Source organism: Diadema antillarum, unplaced genomic scaffold (genome assembly GCF_040938485.1).
Source record: "Diadema antillarum isolate AM-2024a unplaced genomic scaffold, OU_Dant_1.0 scf00000149, whole genome shotgun sequence".
NCBI classification, from domain to species: domain Eukaryota; kingdom Metazoa; phylum Echinodermata; class Echinoidea; order Diadematoida; family Diadematidae; genus Diadema; species Diadema antillarum.
The window spans coordinates 987,969-1,008,031 of record NW_027271038.1 but is presented as its reverse complement, the minus strand read 5'-3'; the positions used below and the strand labels follow the sequence as shown (position 1 = coordinate 1,008,031).

Sequence of the window (20,063 nt, the reverse complement as noted above, 5' to 3'; positions counted from 1 at the left end):
CTAGTATCTATCATAAACTTCTTGTTCCATGTCAGAATGAAGCCATGACAGGCACCCACACCCATGAGAGGATATTCTCCCGGCTGACACTGGCCGTCATGGAGGACACTGGTTGGTACGTGGCCAATTACGACCGTGCTGACCCACTGCACTGGGGCCGTAACCTCGGCTGTCACTTTGTCAAAAAGAGCTGCAAGTACTGGATGGATTTCAGAAATGCCAGGTAGGAAGATCTGTCGGGCATTTCACAGTTTGTCTGATTTGTATGAGAGATTGTGTATGTTCTTGCAGTATTTTAATACTCATAAATCTGTCGTCTATCTATCTTTCATCTACTGTAAAACATGATATATTCACAGCATGAATTTTTTGTGAATTGGAGCCGACGGCCTTTTTTGCGGCATGAAATTTTCGCAAACTGCCACTGGCATTCAATGCATATAGTGTAGACAAGAACTTTTGCATGCATTTTAATTTCGTGAATCTTGGCGCTCGCGAAATTCGCGAAATTAGAATGCACGCGAACATTCCTCGTTTTACAGTATCTATTCATGTCATTTTTCAACATACAGTCTTTCCATATGTGACTCATTAGAAATGGCATCTTATCAGCAGTTTCCAGCAAAAATTTGGAACAAAGGAAGCAGCATTGAAAGCTGTCACTGACAAAATGTTTCTTGTATGCCTACATCTTAGTTTGTGTGGCCTGGTCAAAACAATTGAAGGTGCTGTTCAGTCAGTCCGCAGCGCGTGCGATAATGAGGCACGAACGACAATTTTATTCAGAATCACGTTTGCGCAGTTTGTGCCCTTGAGACTGACGAGATTTCGCGATACTTTGCGAAAGTTTTTGCAGAGGTCGCAACAACAGCTTTCATAGCTTTCGCAGTGCATTGTTTGACCCAGGATGGTTGGGTAGGTTATAGAGCTGATTATGCTCATTAATTTGATACCTAATTTCCCTATTTTTGATCTCAATATAGTAGTCCATTTTAGCATCAAAGTAAACGATTATTTTGCCAGTGTTCAAGAAGCTTTTAGATCATAGTTTGATGTTTTGCTAGTTCCTGACTGGTATTGAAAATAGATCTCAGTAATTTCTTCGATTTCACAATCGTGAAACGTGAGCGAGTATGATCAATTAAAAAACGAAGAGGGGCACCATTTTTAAGGTTGTGAATTTTCCTGTTGAAAACAAGGCAAATTATGTTTTCTTACCGGAAGTGGGGTAGTGAATGAACACGCGTGGAGAGTGATGTTGATACCCAGACAATGGTCGTGGACAATGACCAGGATTGGAATGCTTCATGAGGAATTCCACTATCGCAGCTAGTCTTTGTTCATTCTGAAACGGTAAATGTGTGCAAGCACATGGAAACATGTGCTTACTTCTTTCATGTGCATGTATTTCACCCTGTGTCAAGAATTCAGACTAGCAGTGCTCAGGGCAATCCACATGAATAAGTGATAAAGCATTCATGTGCCTTGCAGCAGAGCTCGAAACAGGTGGTAGCCAGGTCCATTGTTCAGGGTCATTGTAAGGTCACACTCACATACACATCATTGGTTCCTGTGTAAAGTTCAAGTTCTGTATAGAGAGTGAAAATTCGATCACAATCTGGAACCTAACATTTTTAAAAAATCATGGATTTCATGAAACTAATATGGGCGGTCATTTTCAAATTACCTCCAACTCAATTGTACACTATTTAGCTATTACTCATATCAATGACACTTTTATCTGATACATAGTTTTTGAACTCACAGCATTGAGTCAGCAGCCAATGGATACTACGCAATGCGACACGCCGCGTCTTGCGACAGATTTCGACCAATCACAGACCCGGAATTACGGTGCGAACGCGAGGATAATCTTTTTAAACTCGACGCTGGACATGCCTCTGAATTTTGCTAGTTCCTGACCCGTATTGAAATGAAGATGAGAAAACCTGCCCTTATTGTGATACTATATACTTTAGCGGACATAGTCTTCACCATATTTTAGAGGGGCATGAAAGATTTCAGGCTAATTTTTGGGCATCAAACGTGAAGGAATGTTTTTGAATACAATACCGAACTTCGAGAGAGATTTTGATATTCTATATTCTTCTTTTCGTTTTATTTTGATCATGAGCATATTTGCTAATGTTTTCTCTTTCAGTCGATATTAAAAGTGTCGAAATCTGACAAGAAATACTCGTTCTACACGGATTTATTCATGACCATGTATCTGCTCATTACGTATGCAAGCACTGCTCAGCCGTGCATACGACTTGAATAAATACGTGCGTTTTCGCTCGCGCTGCGGACTGACTGTGTTGCTTGTGTGAAATGGAGCATGAAAATCAAACTCGGTGTTGCCAGTTTCACAGTTATTCATGTAAAGTCATGAGGAGTACTCGTATGATTATATCTCAGACTAGTGTAGCAGAGGAAGGCTCCCCCCGTATATCATCCATTCAGATAGATAGATAGATATTGGTTTATTTCATCAAAAGAAAGGTACATACAGCCCAGAGGCTGAATTGTGTGGAAGAGAAAAATCAAAGTGTAGATTTGATACGACAAGTTTTATTGACTCTTGACAGCGATGAAACGATAAAGCCGTACTGTAATGATTTGAGCCAGGAGCCTCTGGACCTGACCTGTGACGTCGGAAGAGCTGCTGTAGCACTCTGCAACCTCCACGTGTTCCCCGAAGAACTGCCCCCAGAATATCAGGTACGCAAGTTGCCATAGCTGAGTGGTGGGTAAGGTCGGCTCTGTTCAGGGGGATTGATCAGGAAAAATTAGACATCATTGTTTTGATGCATATTTTGTGGTTTGATAAATGTAGACCAAAACATGGCATATCGTCTTGTTCTTTTTAATAGGTAAATTGCGATAAATTGGCATGAAAAGTTTGATTACATATTATTTATCTCATTTTTGTCACAGTTTGTTTTAATGCTGCTTTGTCATGTGTGTTTACAAAAGTCCACTTATGAATGCATGTGAGGGCTTAAAACAGTTATTTAAGATATTCTGCACCCAAAGTTTCCTATAAGCACAGACAAAATTTATCAAAACCAGCGTTGTAAATTTTCTGCCCCTTGGGATTTGTATATTTTGAATCATTATTTGACTCGTTCACTTGTGTTCCTAAATCCCTTCTCAGTACTTCGACTCTCTACCTGGGGTGGATCAAGCAAGCCTTGGTTTACATGGGGGATCTTCAATCATAGCAGATTATTGTCCCTTTTATCAGGTGAGTACAAATTCACTCACTACTGGATTTTGGTCCTCATCCTATTGAGAAATTCTGGATAATTTGCTTTCTCTGTTGATGTATCAATAAGATGAGAATATATGCTGAATTGTTAATGTCTTTCTGTGGTCTACTGATGGACAAAGCATTTCATTATATTATGTTAATTGGTTCGTTTTTATATAACTACTCTATGGGATAGAAGGAAATCTAACAATTTTTTTTCTCCCCTTGCAGTGCTTAACTAACCTTATGCCTAGTTTATGACATCTGAGAGTTTTTCTTTAGAAATTGGAGGAGAAATCATATTTTTTTAATGTGATGATGTTGATTGGGTACACAGGCTATCTACATAGCTATGACTGCTACTGTATACGCCGAACACTTCGTGAAGTTTTTGTTTTCGCAAATTTCGCGAGTCAGGTGCTATTCGCGAAATTGAGTACATGAGAAAATATTGACTCTGATCAGGCTATGAATGTGATGTACGGGTATACATTTCTCCGTTTGGTACAGGACTCCACAATTGCGAATTTAACCACTTAGGAAATCGTCAGGAAGTTCTGATTCGCAAAAATTTAGACTCGCTAAATATTTGGCGTATACAGTATTGTGATTTGAAAGGCTTAATACTAATTTGAAGAACAGTAGAGAAATGTAATGATGATTTCACAGTCTTTTGTTATAGCTTGGGTTGCAACCAGGTGCGAACATGGTTAGCAGCAATAGTGTCATAGACTGGGTCAGGTGAGGTTGCTTAGAACCAGTTTCCATGGTGATAAATGGCTATAACATCATACCTTTTTGAACTCTATACTCCCTCCAAAACTTGCCTGTTATTAAAATGGTGCAGTGTATTCACGTTTGCCTAATATGTTTTTGTTTTGTGATCTAGCAATTTACGTACCAGATGAATGATGGTTCATCCAAAGGCACAGTGTGCATGGACCGGTATAACTTCCCAGGTATGACCTGTGTGGATTTCATGAAAGGGATATATGAATTTGAGTGATGCTACCAAAAGTAAAGGTTATGAAAAAGGTTATAAGTTTAGATTGGTTGTAATATCTATATCATAACTAGCCAAATTAAATCAAATTGATTTGTGGTACCTCCTAATTTGTGAAATTACAGTTGAAGATTGCAGTCAATAGTGCAACAGTTAAACATATACAAATCTTTATGTGATTCTCAATTTGCTAACCAAAGAAAACTAAACAAAGAGCAGAACAAAGAAGAAAATCTGTGCTGAATTACTTCTTGTGTCTCACAAAATGTTTAAGATTAATTAATTTTGTATTAATTTTTTCATGTGAGTTTAAGATTACACCAATGTCATTTGTGTGACGTATGTACCTCCAGACTAGTTAAGCAACAATGAATAATAATATTTATGTGAAAGGATTCAGCTGTGTTTGCAGTTAGAGTTGCTGCCTTGCAGATGCTCAGTCAGTCAGTCATGCTTTTTTGTGGTATATCATCAGGAATTCACAATAATCTTGGGGCAGAAGCCTATGGCACTGGTTCTGTCTGTCTGGATTCTCCGTCACCATGGATACAGCAGAGATGTACCGTGTCACAAAGACAGAAAGCAGTCGGAGCTGGTTGCTACAAGGCAAGTAGGCTGAAGGCTCTTCATACCAGGCATTCACACATACCGAGATTGCTTAATTTGAAACAGTTTTGTAATGACGCAAACTCCAATCAAGTTTGTTATTAAGCAAACTTGCCATTTGAATGGATACTGGAATCATGGAGGGTGATTTAAGTTTCAAGTGATGGTCCAGAGGTGTTTTTCAATCACGTTTTGCCAGAATTAAGGAACAAAACTAGCATGTGAACATAACTTAACTCCAATCGTGTTTTAGGGGGTAGAGATTACGGTGACTTTCCAGTCACTCCTGCAGAAAGAAGGCTCAAGAGTGATAAGACGGGAACTTGGCAAGAAGCCAAACCTGCCCTCCTCGCTCTGAAATTCAAAATAACAGAATCTGCGAAGCTTCTTCCTGCGGTGTGAATGGACTGTGATTTGAAACTTAATTGCAAACAAGTTTGTAATCGTGTTTCAAATAATCAACTCGGTATGTGTAAAAAGGCCCACAGTAACTTGATAATACATTATGCTTAATGCGCATTATGGAAGCTATTGATAAATGTCTCATGTGGAACTGAGAATACCAACACGTCTGTAATATGTATGAATGGATTTTAAAAATCCCTTTGTAGTTGAGTTGTGTAACATCAGACATTCTGTGTGACAATAGGCGTTTTCACATCAGCCCGATAAAAATCCAAGCTCGAGATATTTTTCGCAGAAAATAGTCAGCAAAGTAGCGCGCTATTTCGAAACATCGGGCTGATGTGAAAACGCCTAATGTCTTCTGTGATATACTATTTGTGTTTCCACATTTGTTTCAATTTGTGTGTTCATTTGTGTGGCAGAAAGACATTTGTGGAATGTGAGTTGGTTAAGAAGGGCTTAAAGAAATGTTTGAGTAGTTTATCTTCTAAGAGTGGAGATACTATACTGTTCCCCTTAGAAATGTATGATAATGATGAAACAGTTGTTGCTTTGTATTTCTATAGCACCTTTTGGCCGCATTATGCTGCTGAAAACACTGTACAGCAAGCACTCTATCACCCATATTCAGTCACATGATTGAAATGTATACCCACAGTGCATAGACTTTACTTCCTCGTGATTATTCCAACAAGACTGCTAATTTAGTGGATAGAGTGCCTCACTTGAAGACATAAATGTTGTTAGAGGCTGTGAACCCTGGCCTTTATCATTGGAAGTGTGGTGGGTACAGTCCATTAGACACATATTCATTATTAAATGTTTAACACAAACAGCTGCTTGCATTTGTACAGTTGAATCAATTACTGTTGAAGTCCATGCAGAGCTCATTTTATGTGATCCACTTCCATCAGCTGTAAATGCTATATTTGTAATCATGTGAATACAGTGCCTTTCTTTCCATTTTTTCCCATGCAAACTGTCAGTCATGTTCTATTCCAACCAACAAACAAATAAGGAGATGATCCAATATAAACAGTTGTATGCAAAAGTATGCTTATAGTTCCTTGTAAAGACATTTCTAGATGGCAACATATCTGTAAGCTTACAGTTCAGTTCTTATTTAGGGTTATGTCATGGTTATTAAAGTAGAATAGGTTATATGTAGTTTGAGTCAAGTTTAAGTGCAATGTCACAGGGCAATGATATTTTGATACTTGTTCACACATCACAGGTTTCCTGCGACAAGTCTAGAGGCCTGACAGTAGTGATAGAGGGCGCCAATTACGTCTGCAAGGAGAGCGGACAAGTCTTAGACATTCAAGCACAGTCGAGTCACTACCTTCACACTGGTCAGTTGGTCTGTCCACCATGTGAAGAAGTCTGTGGGGCACAGTGTCCATCCCCACCCTACGGGCCATCTGCAGTAGGTCAGTGATTACATCCTGGCTTTGGATTAAAACTATTCCTACTACCACAGCTACTACCACTACCTATAATGATAATAATCAAGGTCTTCTTTATCCCAACCTCTTTAGTGTTGCCATTGCTCTTCCAGATGGCCCAGCCATTATTATTACACCAGCATTGTTTAGTACCCATTTTTACACCTAGGTCATGAGGGACATTGTGGGTTAACACATCTTGTGCAAGGATGTACGCACATGGCAGCATTTGAACTTGGGACGTCTGTTTAAAAGTTTAGTGTCTTATCCTTTGTGGTCTATGACATTATGTGGTTCAAAGTCAGCAATATGTAGGATAATTCAGTTTTGCACAATCAAGAGTGCATTTGCCTCTTCTTGCAAGACAATCTGTGAGTAAAGAAAGTTCTAATATTTTACTCTAAACAAGAGAAGTGGTTTCTTAGACATTATGCAAAAGTAAAATGTCTAAGAAACCATGTGAAAGGGGAAGGATTTGAAGAGGCATACATGGCAAAAACAACCTCCATCTCTGCCAAGTTTTGGAGCAAATATTGATCCCTTCTCAGTTTGATGTACCAGTATCAAGTGCCATTTGAAAAAGGGGGGGGGGGGGGGGGGGGGTGTGACCAAATAATTGGTGGTACAATGTACACGTATACTAGGTCCACTCCTCAAGCAATTTTTGAAGTTCATGATTGTCTCCTTGAAATGTGGCTCATTATTGTGAACCATAATCTTCATTTGTTTAATTTTTTTTTTCCCCATGTGGCAGCTATATCTGGTGATCCAGGAGAGTGTCCCAGGGTAGACTCAGGCACTGCAGGCATTTGCGTGTCGGCATGCACTCACGACAGAGATTGTGACTGGGGTGAAAAGTGCTGCTCCAACGGGTGTGGTCATGTCTGCCAGAGACGGATAGCAAGATATACATCAGGTGTGATTTGGATTTGATTCTTAATTGAATTGTATGAATTATGATTTGCTGAATATATCTCCCCTTCTTTGTCTTCAGAGTAGCAAACATGACAAACATGTATTTTATGGCATCTATGCTATTTTTTTTTTTTTTTTTTTTTCATTTTACTAAATGGGGCTTTCATTCTAGTAAATGAACAACACTGTCTATAAAGCAAAGTGATGTGGAAAAAGTATACATTTGCACTATAAACTGTTTGTGATTGTGACAAGTATTGACATTGAACAAAACAAATCATAAACATCCCATGTTCTTCTATCCATACTGGTATCTTTCAGCAGTATCTTTCCTGCTAGCTTGTCAATGTCTCTCAAAATTCAGTGAGTTGTACTCCTCTCTGCAGTACTTCTAAATGCAACTGATGTGTATTTCTGTCTTAAACTCTTTAATCATCATCAGGTGGCTTGTTATAAATTGTCAACCCTGAAAGTAATGGTTGAAGAAGGGAGTCTTTGTGTATGAGCTGTTGTTCTCCCTTAAGGTTTGTTTGATGAATACAAATTCTCAGAAGTTGAGACGTATACTTTGTAAAAAAAAGAAAAAAGAAAAGTAACTTTTAAAAAAAAGTTACTTAAAAAAAAAAACAACTATATGATCTCAGGCTTCCTGCTAACAGGTTACACACATACATCACCAACAAAGATGAAAATTACACATTTTTCTTTTCTTCTTTGCTATCTTGCAGATCCCGTAATACCATGCAGTGCCAGTAAACCGACTTCACTAAGCCTTGTAGCCTTAGCCATTGCTTCAAGTCTCATCACAACCATGTGGAGAACATTACTGTCATCTTAGCAGACAGGACATCAACTCAAGATGATAACAGATCAGGGAACATTGACATTTGATATATTGCTTTATTTATGTACTTCTTCTTTGATTGTCGGTTTATCAGTGTGAATGATTTTATCCCCCACTCACAATTATGTTTTGAGCAGTGGATTGAGTCAGCTCAGAAGTGCTGAAAATGGTTAGACAAAGGATTTTGATCTCCCATCTCTTCACCAGCTTCTCCTCCTCTCATATGTCATCTCATTCTCAACCTTACATGTGGTTAGGTTGGGTGAGTTGAATGCTGAACATGTTATGGAGCCACGTGTTCACTTGTGGGTGGAGACTTGTCTGCATATGTAGGCGGAGCCATATATTCATCAGTGGGTGGAGTCAGACCCATACGTGGGCATGGAGTGAAAACTGTGCATGTATTGGAACCATGTTTTCCTGTGGGTGGGGTCACATCCTGACCTGTGGATTGTTTTCATATCTTCCCATGTAGGTAGAGCATTATGACTAATCCGTGGATGGCTTGAAGCATATTTTAAGATCTAGGTTGAACTACTTTCTTATTATGTGGGTATGACCTCATCTTAAGATGTGAATGGAACCACATTCTAAATATGTGGGTGAAGCTCTACCTTAATCCATGGATACATGGATGTCTTCATATGTGGGTTGATTCCTGCCTTTATAATGCAGCTTTGCATATATGTCCCTATGTCCATCTCTTTTGTAAGTCCCTTTCCCAGTTGACTGCACCTGGCTTTCTAAATATTCCACCTCATCAAATAATCTGAGGAGCTGAAGTTGACATAAGTTGGGCTCATAAAAAGATCATTCACTACATGTCAGACCTATTTAAAGTACACTCTGTGATAAGTCCTCTGTTTGCCTTTTATTTTCCCTTGGTGTGTTTGTGTACCAAGATATAAAAACAAGGTGATGTGGTCTGTTACAACTAGGCAATATTACACATTGTCCATCAGAGAGTGCTATGGATTCCATCGTTCTCTGTCAGAGAAGTTTTCCTAATGTCTTGGTATCAGAGACGCAGGGAAACCCTGTTATAACAAGCTCACGTACAACGGGATGCCGCTTCTAACAAGGTGAATTCATTGGTCCCGATTTTCCATCACTGAATTCAGCTAGGCTCTTTTTTAGTATGTTTACAATGCGATACTGGTTATAACGATGTACAATGTAAAGTTGGCGGTTCCAGCAACCTCGTTAAAACACAGTTTCACTGTACAGAAAACAATTAAAACAAGCTGGTTGTGCTCCTGTGCCATCCACCTCACTCAGGTCATCAGGCGTATGTATTCATTAGGGTAGTTTTTAAAGTAAAGTAGTCTTTACAGTAAGGTAGTCTTTACAGTAAGGTAGTCTTTACAAGGAACATTCCCACAGGCATGATGATTTGTTGCAGTCTTGTGTTCCATCCCTGCCTTGCATACAATGTGCTGTGCCATGCAGAGTATACCGTAAAAGCTGTTATTTTCCCATACAGATGTCATCACGAATGAGTAGGTCGCAGACATATTTGCAAGAATGCCTGTCAAAATATAATGTGATCAAAATCAAGTGTCTGTATTTTTGGATGCTAGATTTGCAGCCCAACAGTAATTCGTGATATTTGCCAAAATAAAAAATAACAGCTTTTACATTAGTCAATCCGTCTCAGTGTAGAGATCAAAACGTATAACATGTGTGAAACAAATATAGGTTAGTGTGAAATTTTGTTGGTGTGAAATGGAGTCACACATTTTGCGCTACATGACACGAGCACAAAATTAAAAGCATGCAAATTTTTTGCTTGCTATATGTAATACTGTTTTATATTTTGATTCCACGGAATTAAAGACAAGCAGAATTCACCTTACCTAACTCAGCGCAAAAAATTACTCACCTGAAAATTTTTCTCTTTTGCAGTATATCATTATGAGAAAAAAAAAGATCTTTAAGGTAAGAGTTTCCACCAGTATGTCATACATATTGTATACTTGTTTGGTGCACTTGTTATCCCCTTCCATACGTAAACCAAACTGCTGTGCAAGATTTGTGATATATGTGATGTAAGTCCAGACACCATGACCATGCGTCTTGTTTCAATAATTAACTGTGCAGTTGCTTTCCCTGTAGCTGTAGACTGTTAACTGGCACAGTAAGGGTTAAGGTGAAGAGTAATAGTCAGTGAGATGTCTTTCATGTACAGTGTGGCATGAAAATGCAATGCTGATTTAGGAGATAGAGTTGAGGAAAATGGGATTAAAAAAAAAGAAAAAAGGGAGTTTTAGAGCTGGCTCAACCACAAAAATGGGAAATAGATTTATGCTCCCTTAGAATACTATACAGAAATAATATGGAAGATAACATATGTATTTTGTGTGCATTGCTATTGCAATTTTGAGTTTAAGTCTACTTTACAGTGTCAATTTTTTACGAGACTTAGAAAAACTGTAAATGTGATTATGTGCAATATTATGTATAAATTTAGATTAATATTTCTGTACGTACTAGACTCATGTACTAGTTAGAGTGTAGACCAAACGTCTGAACAATACCAAGGATGTGAATATTTAACTCAAGGAAAGCATGTTCCATTCCATTCGATTCAGTTATACTTTATTCCGTACAACAAAAGGTAATACAGTGTACATGATACAAAGTATACATTTGACAAATTATATTGTGTAACAACAATTGTTAGAAGTACAAAGCATAGAGTAAAGTACGCAATATATGCACAAATGATTGTAATAGATAATGAAAGAAGCAATGCATGCATTTCCAGTGGTGACAGAAAGTAAATATAGTGATGGAAAAGTGAGCCACTGAAAAATGGAGCTTATGAGACTTTGTATTATGCATTACCTTTTGTTGGATGGAAGTAAAGTATCATTGAATTGAATATTTTGAGAGTGTGATCCTAGATGAGCCACACGGCTATAGCGATTGTAGTGCAAGTTGACATACAGCATGTGTAGGGTTTTTAGAGCTGTATGCTACAAGTGAGAGGGAGCTGATGAATTATTCATGGATCTTATGAATATGGACATTTGCTAGCTTGTGATTGTGCAAGGTGAGGATGCCACTATTTGTGCTAAGGAATAATAAAACTTGTTATTCCAATGCACTCCAGACAGTGAAAATAACAGGGTACAATACTGAAGTCTGTGACAATAGTGTTTCTAAAAACAGCTTTTTATCAGTCATTACCCAGGTTACTACATTTAAAGTTTGATGTCCTACTATTCACAGTTTTTTAGTCTCCCAAGAGCATTTCTGGCCTTGTGATGTGTCCTAATGGAGGTGCTCCATGGAAATCAATACAGATGAGCTGTTTGGTGAATAAGTCCTTGTCATGTGTCAAAAACTCACTTAGCCACAGGAGAACATTTAGCCAAAGCATTTATGCAATAATATGAATCCTGTACAACAAGCTGGATAAGATATACGTTTGGTGTACAAATGTGATGAGTTTGGATAGTTATGGGCTGATTCGTATTTTGCTTGAGCAGTGTGTAGCATGTTACTTATATTTTGTGGGCAGAGTGTACTCACACTCTTTTTAGCATGTCAATATCAAGCTTCAAAAAGCCTTTATTTTTGTGTTGTGTACAGTAAGATATTTTGGTGGTTTCTTTGGTGTGAAAAGGAAAAATGCAGAGATAAATGCAAAGTAATGCAATAGACACTCTTTTTTGCTTCAGTGTTGCTGTAATTATAACATGATGATGGATCTATGCAATAATGTCACATGCAATGGGTGCTTTATTTTTTGTTTGTTTGTTGGTTTTCTTTGCATTAAGAAACTTTGAGGTCAGATTGATAGTATTATCATAATCACTGCCACAATGAAGTGTGTCCATGACTTCCCATTCAGAATGTTCTAGTAATTTCATCAAGTTCTTGTTTGCAGCCAGTGATGACCTGTAAGTGATGTTCTTTCACTGGTTTTGTTTTTGTGGTTTGTGTTTTTTGATGGAGTACACAATAGTTGACTCATTGATGTGCCATTGTGGGATAGTTATCAGCCATTATCAGCAAATCACCTTCTGTCTTAGAGGCTGATGTAAAGATTGGGAATCTACAAAAACAAAAGCAAAAATACGAAAATGGTACCCCAAAAATAGGCAACTACAAAATCTACTACTAGGTGCATTCTACAACAATGTATGTGTACCTCATTTTCAGGATATCGTGTCTGCAAGAATGCAAGACAAAATTTGATTTTCAGTTCCAGGATGGAACCCTCTCCCCCTCCTTGGGGAAAAGAGAATTTTCATATTTCGTGAAATTATTCTTTGTTTTATGTTTCCTCATTTTGTAAAGTGTACAAGAACGAGAATGTCTATACTTCACATAATGCTGTGATTTATGTAATGCAATCCATCGACTTTGCATCATGAACTAATGAGAAGCAATATCATTCTATCTGGAATGCCGCAGTGTAACCCTACAGGGGTCAATCATGACGGCATGTCTTCTGTTCTCACTCGAGAAAAGAGACCTTTCATTGGCTCACATAGCAATAGACATGCCTGAATTCTGTATGCATGTCGTTAGCCATACTCTCCTCACAGAAACAAGTTCTTAGTAAAGAAACTAAGGGTGCATTCGAGCGCTCTCCTAAAGAAAACTGTACCGTACCGTACCGTACCCACGCCAGAGGAGTGCTCGAAAGCTCCTAAAGTGTACCGTACCGTACTGTACTGAGCCAAAATTGGACCACTTCCCGATGTGCTCCAAAACCGTACCAAAAATTTGTTGTAAAGCATGCGTGTATCATGCGCATACGTCACAGTGCAAAGACATCATACTCTTTGTTTGGGACAGCTTTTAGTAGTTCAAGCGCACCAGGTGAATGACCCTCTTGCTACAAAATGCATGACCTCTTCTAAAAATAACTCATGACGTACGCTTCTCAACAGAGCACTTGAACGCTCCAAATCTGGCACAACTCGGTACGGTTTGCTTTGGTCTGGTTCGCTTTGGTCCGGTTCACTTTGGTTCGCTTTAGAGCGCTCAAACGCACCCTAAGGCCACAAGTATGAAGCAGAGCATGTGAGAATTTGATTTTCGTGTTCAACTACGCTAAGATGTATGTATTTCAACAAGTGCAGCCATTCATTCTCATTCAATTGCTTATTAAATATTTATTCTCATTCAGTTGGTTCTTATCCAATTGGTTATTCATTCCATAATTTTCTTAAAAGCTGATATACATTGGGGGAAAAAATGTGTTGATGAATTGCCATGTGTTACATGTATTGGAAAGAGGAAATGTAGTGACGTGGATCTAATAGTATGCAGTCTGTAAGATTATTGTTGTGAGGGTCACATTAAAGTGTATGATATGAGGAGACAATAAACCTAGCTGTAGATGGTGTTGTTTTTTTAAGATTTTCTGTTACAATGCCAGTTTTGATGTGATTATTCACCAATGGCTAATTTTGGTCATAAACATGCAGTCTTTGAGATACAGCTATGAGGACTTATACAGCTTTTGCATTATTTGAATAAGGACACATACAGGTATATATCTTCTTCTTTTTTTCATTGTAGGAGATCTAGGAATGCAAAATATGTATCATGCATGCGAAAAAAAAAAAGAGGGGGGGGGGAACGCTGTTGTGTGATAAATTATTGCAAAACATACAGGTACCGTGTTGCCTCAGGCGTTCCTGATGTGAAATGGTACTCGTTCTCTCATTTGCAGCTGTCTCATATCCCAGTGCTCATTGGCAATGTACAGCATTATTTGTGCCTCATGTTCTTTTGTAATCTATTTCAAGTAATCATGCATTAAAGTGACAAACTGTATAGATATGTTTTGAGCCCTGATTTGAGATGCCCTTTGCTCTCTTTAATATGCAAGTCTAATCCTAGAGCATCCAAGTGATGAGGTCTTGTTACCATGGTGACTGGATCCAGGGCTGAAGTTCTCAAGGCTGGAACTGTAGTGAAGTGATGGAGGAGACTCATTTATAGCTACTTGCCATTGTAAAAATGAGAAATTGATGTTGATTAGAGCTAATTTGTAAAAATGTCTTCAATCTCAGGCTTTTTTCCATGTTAAATCCACCTTTCAATAGCGACTGACTAAGTGTAGTCTCAAATTGTGTGGTTACAAGGTAAAGTGTAAGTGATTTCTCTTTGAGATTATTAATTTTACTCTCATGTTCTGTTTCTTATTAAGTTACTGGTCTTGGGGGACTATGTAAACTGATAGGCCTGTGCCTACAGACAGACATGTGCTTGCATCAAGTTTAGTGATAATGAAACAATTTGAGTCATTCCAGGAACATCTTAGATAAACATTCACAGAACTCTTGGGTATTGCTGCGAATTGCAGTTGTTGCATAAATCGTTCGCACCATGGCATGATTTTAGTTTTCTCCCTGTTAACTGTAGGTAGCTTTACAGAGAGAGGAATGTAACTACTCATTGTGCCCCATATCAATGGTATTGTTATTATGCATCAGTTGGCTAGGTGCTTTTTACCCACCACATTAGGCATCTACTTTGCTGTTCAATAAAAGTATTTCTGCAATCACTTTGTTCGCAAATTTTATGGGAGGTATGCATGCGTGATCAGAGAAGTGGATATGTACTTGAACTTGCCTCAAGAGGAAGTAATGAAGCTAAGATTTAGAAGTACAGTTGAACCTCTATTATCCGGCCTCCCTTTATCCAGATCTCTCTATTATCCGGACGCAATCTCGCCGTGATTTTTTTTAAATAATTACGGGAAGAAAGGGGGATTCCCAACTCCTTGAGAACTCCTACCCAAACACACATGAATTACATATTACTTCCAATATGATTAACATACATTGCATCAAATTTCCTTCCAAATTGCTTACCTTCAGACATTTCAACATCCCCAAACATCCCCAAATGTAACAATGAAAAGGTTGCAGTATACACATTACTACATGTGGTACTACAATGGGCTACATCAGTACATGTGTATGTATATGTACATGTATAAAGCATTGAGTCTCCCGTATCCGGCCAAATCCCTTATCCGGATGAGCCCTGGTCCCGACTTGTCCGGATACGAGAGGTTCAACTGTATGCATGCCAGATTGTAGGTCAGATGTCAAGGATATAGTACCAATGTATTTATGAGTGTTCATCAGTTAGGTAAGTTGAGCCTTTGGAAACCTCCCTGCTGCATACTAAACCTCCTCTATGTGGGTACGCTTGCAGTACTGTTCATTCCACATAGACATAGCTTTAGACATTGCCTATTCCAAATTATCATACATATTTAAACTTGGTCTGGATTCAGTGATTTGGTGGTGATTTCACAGAATGTGTGTTTGGGATATATAGTGGAGAGTTCGACAATATTTATAAAGTCTTTGTAACTCCCAAATGCTTATAAATGTGAACTGAGGTTTTTGTTGGTTTTTCACTGTTTCTTCTGTGTTTTGTTTGTTTGTTTGTTTTTTGCAACCGCCTCTTATCCTATCATTACATTGATACGTATATTGATGTCTTGTGTATACCAAATATTCTCACATTCTCCATTTGTGTACAGGTCTGAATATCATATCTTCATATCTGTATAAATCTGTACATGTTTTGGGGGAAAATAGAACTGAACTTTCTATATTTAATAAATCACTACTTGGTTCACACTTCTGGACTGTCCACATTGTGTGTTTGTTTGTGTTTGTTTGCTGTGTGAATCTGCTGTAATGTGAATGCCTCAACAATCACCCATATCTGCACTTCATATGAATATTGTTTTTACTTGTTATGTGCAGTCAACCTCGCCTATAAAGTCAAATCCAAAGGGACCAGAGAAAATCCTTTGACTAACATTACATGTGAATTTTGACCTTACACACAAATCAACACACATAGGGTATATCTTCATGTATATCCATCTGAGATAGTATCTTTCTTTGACTTGAGTTATTCTTTTTGACATGTGTCTGGTGAACTTATGCAAGGTACACTGTAGTACCAAAAGGTAGTTTGTTTCTTGAAGAAAAAAACACACACATGCACAAATATGCACACATGCGCACGCACACACACACACACACACACACACACACTCACACACACACACTCCCCACCACAAAAATTAATGTTGATGTTGTTCTTGTGAAATTGATGTTATCTCTCAGCAATGCAAGGGTCATTCCAACCGATTTCGGGTATTTTGGGTACTTTCACCAGAATGCATTCCTTGCTCTCACACGAGTGTGCTTAAATGAACTATCCTTTTTTAATGTTAATTTGTATGCTGCGGTCAAAGGGTGCCACAAACCGTATCCATAGGCTTTTCCTACAAGTCTGATTCCACACAAAGATTCAAATCGATCTTCTTAGAAAGAGAAAAATCAGATGATCACGATAGTATAAGTTCATTAACATGAAATCTCAAAAGAGTTTCATGTGTATTCACCAAGTAGGCCCCCTACAGGGAAATCCCCAGGGAAAAGTGGTTGAAGGGACCACCGATTTCACCTCACTGAAACTGGTACCAAGTACCTCATATTGGCCTACCACGAATAAACATACTAAAACAGACACCAGCTGTTTAAAACAGAAAATAGAGACCACCTAATTCACGTCTTCTAAAAGCGGTAGCACACGGTGAAGTAAAGAAGGGAATGTTGTGAAAAACCACTCTTCATTCAGCTGTAATTTTTTTTTTTTCTGGAGGCGCACACAGTTATCAATTGTTGTACCATTGTATCACATGTATTTTTCTTTTCTTTTCTTTTCTTTCTTCTTCTTTTGTTACTGTTAACGTTAATTTTGTTAATGTTATTGTGTTTTCTAGTCTATTTGTATGAGTAGCAAAGTGCGCTTAGAAACGTCAGTATGAAGCGCCATATAAATGCAATTATTATTATTATCATTATTCATTTGGTTTGTGCTACAGTCATGTTTTGGGTCCACAATTCAGCAACTGCAGCCCATTGCCCATTGATGTCAGTCTTGTTACTTTAATACAGTACAGTGCAAGACTGCACAACGTTTGATGTAAAAGGATAAACTTTTTTTTATATCATTTTAATGAGGGAAATTCCATGTAGACTTGTTTCGGATAAACGGAAATTTGAAGGTGATGACATTATTTGTGGTTGCTGCTAAAATCACTGTATTGTGAAAATCAAACTTGACAAATTTTATATCATTTTTCTAGGTGTCATTCTCATAAAACTCTACCATTGTGTTTTTTTTCTGATTTTACTTCATTCATTAGAACATAGCATGGGATGCACTTTGAATGATTGTGCTTTACATTGGTTATTACTGCTTGACAGCCAGATGCCCCTAAACTAACAAGAGCTTTGAAAATCTCGCTGTTGACTTCATTTGCAATGTGGAGTGTAGCCTCAGCATTGTTTTGTTTTTATCTTGTAAGAGTTACTGTATAGTGGTCCATATAGTTAGCCATGCACAAACAAGCACACACGTACACACACACACACACACACACACACACACACTGAAACACATTCATCTCCGAGGTCCACATTAAACATCTCTGTTTTCATGTACCACATAACTTGACAGAATAATGTAGCTGTACAACCAGACACATTCCCAGCATGAAACTTTCGTCAATAAGCGGCAACGGCCTTTTTCGCGGCATGAAACTTCTGCAAACTGCCACTGGCATTAAAAGCATTGTGTAGACAAAAACTTTTGCATGCATTTTACTACCACTAATCTTGGCTCCTTGCGAAAATTGCAAAAGTTTCAAGCATGTGAAAATTTCTTGGTTTTATTGTTCCTTGTACATGTACCCCACGAGGCAGCCTGTTACACACGCAAAAACACCTCCAGAGACATACGATGCACACTCAAATCACACCTTTATCATTTAAATCATGACATTTCAAACTGCAAATATGCAATAAATCATATACAAAGTTGTGTACTACTGACAAAATATCTGATTTTGAATTTGAATTTTAATAGTAGAATTTATAAGCACAACAATGTCTACTTTATACATGGCTATCCAATACCATGAATGTGAGAGTTTTGTAGAAGCATATCCCAAACATCTTTAAGTCTTTGAATATTGTGAAGTTCTAAAAATATATAATGGGACAGTATCATTCCTTGCCTCCTGCAAGTTTAAAGTTCCTGATACACTCTTTAAAAGCTAATCATTTAAAAAAAAATATATATCTGATTTTCATTTATGACTCATGCTGCAATGTGACAGTATGTATGGTTTCACCCACAGATCTCCGAAAAGAGTGCACACTCACTTTTATTTCCTCAGACATCAAAGTTACCAGTACCTAAACCCCGACATGATTTGGTTGAAACTGGCATTCTGTCACAAGCAATCCATTTACAAACACTTTGTAACCTGCATTCATGAATAAAATTTGTCATAAAATCTACTAGATGTCCAAAAAGTCATACATCTCTTGAGAAAAGGGGGAAAAAAAATCTGAATTAAAATAATCATGAAGTTTGCCATAATAATCAAATATGAAGAAATATTAAATGCAAGGACCATTTCAACTGACAAATAGTTACAGAAGAAACGCTTTGTATAAAAATACACTTCATTTTTCTTGAAATGATTATATAGAATGAGATCACCAAAACCCGATGGTAAATTATTTTGGACAGGGGGAAGTTGAGACCTCATCCAGTCATCCTTAGGAATCAAGGAATTCTCTGCCATGAAACCAGACAAGACCTGTAATTTGTGATCGTGCTGCCTCCATACCGTATGTTCCCCCCCCCCCCCCAAAAAAAAAAAAAAGTTACTAGACCCTCGGCAACGATAACTTTAAAAACGGTGAATCAATCCAAATACAATTTCAGGGTATGAAACTATAGCTTGTTACCCACATCTTACAGAGAACCCCATCCAATTTGCTTCAGTGGTCAAAGAGAAATGAGGATCTTTGTAGAGCATGTCAAGAATCCCTTCCTTCCAAGTTCTGTCCATTGTGTTCACACATTAATATGCAGGTCCAAAAGCATCCAAGTGATGAACTTGGAAGAAACAGACCCATGACATACTGTATAGTGGCGTGTGTATAAGGCAATCAGTGAAGGGGTGACATAGAAAGTACATGTGAGTAGCATGGATATTTCTTATACACATAGGGCCATTTATGTGCTTCATTCCATACACAGACTTTCATGGGAAATGCCTTCGTACTGACTGAGAAGGGTGATTGATTTGGAAGTAGAATCAACAGCTGGACACTGTTTCAAGTGCATGAAGGTACAGTGAAAGTATGACACGTAAATAACTTGTATCATTTACTGTTTCTCAGCTTTCACCTAGTGAGCTGTGTGTTTTAGAAGCTTGTGACTTTTTCACAGATAGTTCAAAATAAACAAGTTTAATGTAAACAAGACCAGTCTGGAAAATAATATCTGATTATAAGCTTATCTCTACTGAGGAAGATCTAATCTTAGAATAACTTCTCTATACACAAGGATACAGAAGAATGAAATGTAAATAAATCATCAATATTGGTTATTCACCCTCGGCACAAAATACATTCATTATTTTTTTAATTCACAAAAAAGAGGTGAATATGAAGATTTTAAGGATCCTGAGAATGGCTGATATCTCTGTGGCAAAAGTTATTTTTCTCC

General features: G+C 37.9%; 1 protein-coding gene across 1 annotated transcript in view; it reads left to right on the top strand.

The window, feature by feature from the left end:
- The window catches only part of LOC139721754 (leishmanolysin-like peptidase), a 35,845-nt gene extending 27,348 nt beyond the window's left edge, over positions 1-8,497 (top strand). The window contains exons 10-17 of the mRNA XM_071633075.1: positions 36-223; positions 2,589-2,721; positions 3,158-3,247; positions 4,143-4,212; positions 4,732-4,862; positions 6,502-6,697; positions 7,467-7,628; positions 8,356-8,497. Coding sequence (XP_071489176.1) covers positions 36-223; positions 2,589-2,721; positions 3,158-3,247; positions 4,143-4,212; positions 4,732-4,862; positions 6,502-6,697; positions 7,467-7,628; positions 8,356-8,465 — 1,080 coding nt within the window. The 3' untranslated portion in view covers positions 8,466-8,497. The remainder of the gene's footprint in view (positions 1-35; positions 224-2,588; positions 2,722-3,157; positions 3,248-4,142; positions 4,213-4,731; positions 4,863-6,501; positions 6,698-7,466; positions 7,629-8,355) is intronic.
- Positions 8,498-20,063: the final 11,566 nt, after the last annotated feature.